The 7,062-nt window shown below is 46.1% G+C and overlaps 1 protein-coding gene across 3 annotated transcripts; it reads right to left on the bottom strand.

Moving 5' to 3' along the window:
• Positions 1–671: 671 nt before the first annotated feature.
• srsf5a (serine and arginine rich splicing factor 5a) lies at positions 672–6,861 on the bottom strand. 3 transcript variants are annotated; one of them, XM_061034088.1, is made up of 8 exons: positions 6,716–6,861; positions 5,094–5,225; positions 4,944–5,014; positions 4,619–4,756; positions 4,097–4,166; positions 2,386–2,459; positions 2,201–2,305; positions 672–1,676 (listed from the first exon to the last, which is right to left on the bottom strand). In XM_061034088.1, the coding sequence occupies exons 2-8, from the start codon at positions 5,217–5,219 to the stop codon at positions 1,361–1,363; spliced, it is 900 nt and encodes a 299-aa protein (XP_060890071.1). In that variant the 5' UTR covers positions 5,220–5,225; positions 6,716–6,861; the 3' UTR covers positions 672–1,360. The 3 variants fall into 3 exon arrangements, with proteins under 3 accessions (XP_060890071.1, XP_060890069.1, XP_060890070.1); XM_061034086.1 differs by having other exon boundaries at positions 4,097–4,176; positions 4,620–4,756; XM_061034087.1 differs by having other exon boundaries at positions 4,097–4,176; positions 4,620–4,756; positions 5,094–5,228; positions 6,716–6,832.
• Between the last annotated feature and the right edge of the window lie 201 nt (positions 6,862–7,062).

Here is a 7,062-nt window from a genome sequence, read left to right as displayed (position 1 = left end):
TCTCTCACCTGCACACCTCTCACACCTGCTCACCTGCACACCTCTCACTTGCTCACCTCTCACCTGCACACCTCTCTCACCTGCACACCTCTCACTTGCTCACCTCTCTCACCTGCACACCTCTCTCACCTGCACACCTCTCTCACCTGCTCACCTCTCTCACCTGCTCACCTCTCACCTGCACACCTCACACCTCTGTCACCTGCACACCTCTCATCTTTTCACCTCTCTCACCTGCACACCTCTCACCTGCACACCTCTCATCTTCTCACCTGCACCTCTCTCACCTGCACACCTCTCACACCTGCACACATCTCACACCTGCTCACCTCTCATCTGCACCTCTCACCTGCACACCTCTCACCGCTCACCTCTCTCACTACAGACTGAGATGATCTCATGTCGAGTACTTTTCCTCCTCTCACCTCTGACTTTGTTTCTTTATAATCACTTATTTCTCCTGACGTCCTTTAAATCGATGACACGCAGGAACAACGCCCCCGTGTGGTGAGTGCAGGTACAACATTGCTATGGTAACTCGGTGTACATACAGCAGCTGAGATTTATTCATGGTGAGGTATGTCAGTAAATATTGGGACGTCCTGCAGCCAATCAGAGTATTCACAGAGGTCATGACCTCTCACCTGTTAGGAAGTAAAGACGGAGACGGATCAAAGTGTGAAAGCTTTATTCAGATTGGACATGTATGAGAGCCACACACATTCAGAGTCTTAAAAAAAAAACACATTTGTTGACAGAAGAAAAACGCCACGGCTTTAATTCGCATCAAATTAAGAAAAACGTATTGAGACGTCTTTGAGTTTAGAAACATCGGGACGCCACACGGAGAGAAAAATCAACTAAAGAACGTCCTGAAACTCAAGTAAAAAAAAAAAAAAAAAAAAAAAAAAAAATGAAGTCATGATTCAAATCTCAAAATCATCCTAAAGAAAAAAAAAAAAAAACATCGAGGTTTGCATTTTACGTACACACGAGGGCAGTGAATGCAACACGTGCAGAGAAGCAGAATCACAGTTTGACGGCAACGCCAGGAGCTCGCTCGGGAACGCACACAAACGTTAGGAGGGATGAAAAACAAAAACCTGGAGACGCGGAGACGTACGGACAAGCGGATGGAATCTAAAGATGGCGGACAGGAAACACTCGACCAAATGATTTCATCAAACATTTATTAACAGGATGTTTTAATCGTCATGGAAACATTTCTAAACAAAAACAAAGTTTGAACTACATCGTGTAAAAGCAAATCCCCCCTTAAAAAAAAACTAAATCAGCGTCCCGCCCCTCAGGACCGAGGCGGGCCTCCATCAGTCTGTCACGGCCTTCAGGTGACCACGCCTCAGTGTTTGCTCTCTGCTGAGGCGGAGCGGGAGCGCGAGCGGGATCGGGAACGAGAGCGGGATCGAGAGCGAGAACGAGAGAGAGACTTTTTGGCCGGAGCGGGAGCGGGCGAGCGAGAGCGAGACCTGGAGCGGGACTTTGAGCGGGACTTGGACCTGGAGGGGGACCTGGCGGCGGCTTTGCCCCCGCCTGACGACCTCCTCTCTGGCGTGCGGCTGGCCGATCTGGAGCGGCTCCTGGAGCGGTTGCGGCTCCTGGAGCGGCTCTTTGAGCGAGAGTAGCTGCGGGAGCGGGAGCGGCTCTTACTCCGACTGCTGGAAGAGAAAAAAACATGTTGAGGTTAAAACCTTTAAAAACAGCCAACCTCTCAGCGTGTGGCGTTCAAAACCAGCTGGGAAAACAAAGCATCCAATGAACGACTTAAAACAGCGAGAAGCCTCTTCAGAATAAATAATCGATTAACAATAGAAATATAAGAGGGTCGATAACAAAGACCAAAACAATCAGACGGTTAGCTTAGCACGGACACGGCAGGTTCTCTGATTTCCATTTTATCAACGCCGCTGGACGAGGGAAAAATAATCTGAGTCGTCCAGGTGACGAGCACGATGTCGTCTTTGAATCAATAAAATCTGAAACAGATCGATTTAAACCTGACAGTCACTACTGAGGGAAGCAGGCTCAACTCTGTTACTTAGCAACAGGAAACACTGGACAGACAGCGCCATGACAGCAAGGTCGTGGGCGCTGATGTGCATGCCTCCATATTTAATGCTAAGCTAACCTTCTGCTAGCTTAACTGGGGGGGGGGGGGGTCTGTGGCGTGTTAGCGTCTCACCTTCTGCTGTCCTCGAACAGCTTCAGCTTGCGTCCGTTCAGCTCGGTGCCGTCGAGCTTGGAGATGGCGTTCTTCATGTCACTGCGTGATGCAAACTCGACCACCCTGAGGTGAAGAAGACGAGGTGATTAGGACCAATCAGAGAAACGTTTGAGAGACGATCAAGACGCTGCGAGGAAACTCACCCTTCGTTTTTCTTTGTCCTGTGAGCGTCCACAAAGGTCACTTCACCTGCTTTTCTCATCAGGTCTTTCAGGTCCTGTTTCAAAGCACAGGGGGGGGGGTTAGTGAGGCAGAAGGGGGGCGGAGGTGTCAGTGAGACCCTTCAGACCTGGAGGGAGAGACGGGAGCAGCACACACTGAACAACAGAGCTGCTGCAGCTGTTGTCTTTAACCCTTTAAGTCCCAGACTCCTTAACTTATGAACCTCCAGAGAGAGGCGTGTGAACACTTTGATGATGTCACAATATGTTCTTCACTTTGTTGACATTAACACCATGAAGTCATCTCAGACTGTATTTAAGAAGTGGACAGCATCGACCTGCATTCTTTCTAACAGCCAGCAGGGGGCGACTCCACTGGAAGTTCACAAACTTCAAAAAGTACAAGTTTCGATGACAAAGCAGGTTCTGCGTTTTTGGCGTGGCTTCCCCATGACAGACGAGGGGCTCGTACGGCGAGCTGATACACTGTAAAAAAAACGGACTGCGGCCGCGTTTACACCACGTCGTGTTCAGCCAACAGCAGAATCCCCTCGATGCTCGTTTACACAACAATTGTGTTTGAGACGACTGAAACTGATAAAGTAAATCTTTGGTTGGTTTTGGTGTAAACGTGTCCTCAGTCTCTGATTGGTGTTGTATCTGTGTTAGCTCGTTACGTGGTCAGCTCGTGCTAAGCTACGTGAACGCACACGAGCAGAAACACGTCACCGTGACGGTCCACGCTGGATAGTCGGCGTCCACGTCTTAAATACACTCTGAATGTTTTGTGACTTTTTAAAATATGCCTCAAAGCTTTTCAAGTATTTAAAATGTGAGACTGGTTCTACACCCTGACCCCTGACCCCCCCCCCCCCCCCCGACCCTGAGCAAACCCAATCACATGAGTTTATGCTACTTACCGCTCCAAACCCAGGAAGATATTAGCAAAGAGCCACTTGTCCAAATAGCAAATGGGAACCAATGCAGTGTTAAGCCCTTGAGAAACGACCTCGGCCTTGACTCAGCATCCGGCCTCCACAAGTAAGGAACCACCAGAGAGCAAGTAGGGGGAGGGGTGTGCGCCCAACTCAACACCCCCCCAGCTCCAGCAGCAACAGAAAAAGACCCAAACGGGGGAGTGTAGGGACCCTGGATTTGAGGGGGGTTACAGCAGTCGGGGATGCCAGCCCTCAGAACCTCCAGACTGTGGCTACGGACCTCCTAAGGCTACCGTATCCTGCGCTAGACCACTTTCACCGCTACGGGGCCCAGCCAAGACTTTAGACCGGCGGCAACTGCGTGTAAGGAGAGGCACCAAATGGACACTATTCAGAAAAACAACCAGGAGAGGGCGCTACAAACTTGTGACACCTCTATGGAGGGTGTGCAGTCACCTCTGACGAATCAGAGCAGCTGTTAAAAAAAACAGTTAAATGTTTGGAGTCAGAATGACGGACAGGTTTAAAGTGCTTTAGTCTGGAACTCAAATGGAGGAAAAAAAAAAGAGTGGGGGCTTCTATTGAAACTGGCCAATTCACTATGATCTCTTTTTAAGAAATCGACTAGAAAAAAAAAAAAAAAAAAAAGTGATCCGCAGGCTCAAAGCTGCGTCGTTAGAAAAACATGTTCTTTACAGAGTGAATAAACATTGATTGAAACCTGAGGCAGCACATGTTGTCTAATCATCTCTTACCTGCCAGCTGATCCGGGACGACAGATTCTCCACTATGAGTCTGTGGTCCGTCCGCACAGGTGGGCCGTACCTGTCCGGTCAACACACAAAAACACACGGAGCGATACTTTAATACACAACAAGAAAACAAACCTTCAAAATAAAACTAAGAGCCTTCCTGACCAACAGTTCACTTTCTACATCATGAAGATGAAGCAGTAATCCTTCTGGGATTCTGTGGGCGTGGCCAACACAAGGGGAAAGACACGCCCCTCACTTCAAATGATTTAACATCTGGTCACAGCGAGCGAGCAAACCGATTGAAGAGTCACTGAAGACTCTGGAGCGCTCGCTGCTCCTGTAATGATGTCGTAATAAGAGGGTGGGATTATGCTAATGACCCGCAGGGCGTCATTTGACCTTTAACAGTCTGACCCGTTCGTTCAGCGTCTTCATGTTTATGTTTCCTACATCCATCACGCCGTAACACACTGAATTATCCTGCTTCACTTTTCAGGAAGCTCATCTTTAGAGCTGATGTACCTGGATCCAGGAGCCGGGCGAGACGGGCGATAGCCTCCTCCGCCGCCGCCGCCGCCGCCCCCACCACCTCCACCAAAACGTCCCATTCCAGGACCGCCGCCTCTTCCTCTTCTGGAGCGAGCGTGCTCAATAGTGACCCTGAAAGAGGAGCGAGAGGCGCTTTAGATAATGAAGCAGGAGAAGCTCTCAGGTTCTATTAATCATATTTCTATGTGGTGGTTTCATTAATCACTTCGTTGATTTAACTTGTGATTCTTTCATATTTTAAAACACTTCAGTCAACGGGAGGTTTTAAGGATTCATCCAGAGACAGGAAGTAAATTACCTTTCACTGCACAACTCTTTGCCGTTCAGCTCGTACACAGCGTCATCGGCGTCTCTGTGGTCATCAAACTCCTGAACATAGATCACATAGAGAGGTTATTCATGAAACAGGAGCATCAGGACTAACAGAGTCTGAAGAGTCTGAACTCACCACAAAGCCAAATCCATTCTTCAGGTTGATTTCTCTAATCCGTCCGTATCCTTTGAAGAACTTCTCCACGTCCCGCTCTCTGGCGTGCGGGCTCAGGCGGCCAATGAAGATACGACAGCCACTCATTGTAATCTGCTGAGGCGAGGAAACACACAACTCAGTAAATATTGAAGCGAGGATGAGAGGCGGGTTAATATGTGACGAGGACACGAGGTTGACCTTCGCTGCCTCCACTTTTAAAATCATCAGAAAACGTAATAAGTCACAGATCTGTGACTGAGGAGACACATTGTTGTTGTTGTTGTTGTGGGAGAGCTCAGCTACTAGATGTGCTGATCGGTTTATGGTCAGTGAAACTAAACGTACTCGTCCTGGAAGCCCTGAGTCACATGAAACCAGGACCAGAGTCAAAGGACTGAATAAAACCAGTCTGACCAGTTTCAGTATTGACTTTGTTTACACCCAGATAAGACTGATGAGAGATCTTTGACCTTTGACCCAACTTGGATTATTTGAGCTTCTAGGTCTTTAAAGTCTGACGAGACGCTCCATGCACAATCTGTATGTTTTTAAATTCAAGACCCAAAGTAAGACTGACTCAACACTTCAGGACCATGTGGGACTCAACAGTCTTTGATTCCCCTCCTCAAGTTTTAGATGAAGTTGGTTGAAATCCTGAAAGTTCTGGTGTGTTTCAGTCAAACGGTCTTCTGATCTTCAGGACTCATCTGGGAATTTAGACTTTAAGACATTTTATGACCTTGAATGTTTAGAATTTAGACCTGCAGGATGCAAGACCTCATTCTGTTCATCATGAGTCTGGTTCTGATCCAGGTTTCTGTTCATCATGAGTCTGGTTCTGATCCAGGTTTCTGTTCATCATGAGTCTGGTTCTGATCCAGGTTTCTGTCTGTTCATCATGAGTCTGGTTCTGATCCAGGTTTCTGTTCATCATGAGTCTATTTTAACTGTGACAATAATTATTTTATTTTATAAATAAGTTAGAGAACAAATCAGTTTAAAACATTTTAAACATATTTAAACATTTGAAACATTAAGTTGTTATTGTTTAATTATTATTCACTAAATCAGCTGAGCTGCAACTTTTTCATCATAATAATTAAAATATGACAAAGTCTCGATTCTTACACAGATTATAAAACTTTAATTAATTAAGTTAATTATTAATTAATTAAGTTAATTAATTAAGTTAATTAAGTTATTTATTGAGGCCCAGGTTCGGCTAGTTAGCCGTTAGCTCCTGTTAGCTCCCGTTAGCTCTGCGGACACGCTGTTACTGCGTTACTTCTTTACATTTTGTAAATATATCTTCACTATGGAAGTCTTTCAAAGGGAAACGCTGATAATTACGTTGATGAACTGGTGACTGATTTTAAGACTAATTATTATAAAAACAGTTTAATTTGTTTCTCAGTACGATCGTCGTTTTCACCTCGAGGTCGCCTTCAGCTAAGCTAGCTGAGCTAAAGTAAGCTAGCCTGCTGCCGTTAGCCAAATAAACCACTTTTAATACAATAAGGTATAAACAAGCGAGTTATGTGTTTGAAAACATGTGAAAATTATGTAATCTGTTATGTTTATATTATTATTAATGTGCTCACCTTCTCTTCTTCCTCACACTGTCGATGGTTTAGTTTCTCACGTCGCTCTGAAGCTCCGGTTCAGCACGAAGAGCGTTTTATCAAAATGGCGGCGAGTCCAAAGAGCAGTAGGCGGGGCGCTGCGTTCATGTGATGTTTCAATAATCGGAAAGATGTGTTAACATCCGGGGAAGTTCACGTGATGTTTGAATAGTCGGAAAATAACAGCTTTCTTCTTCTTCTTCTTCTTGTTTTGTGTGGTCAAACAGCTGATCGGTGCGTTAAAGTCACCGGATGAACTGTGGATCACAATTCTGGAAAACAACAATAAAAAAACTAAACTCTGTTAATCAACCCTGTTCTTTACA

The sequence above is a fragment of the Labrus mixtus genome, unplaced genomic scaffold (assembly GCF_963584025.1).
Source record: "Labrus mixtus unplaced genomic scaffold, fLabMix1.1 SCAFFOLD_64, whole genome shotgun sequence".
Lineage (NCBI taxonomy): Eukaryota > Metazoa > Chordata > Actinopteri > Labriformes > Labridae > Labrus > Labrus mixtus.
Note: the sequence above shows the minus strand (reverse complement) of the source record. Positions and strands in the feature narration are given on the sequence as shown.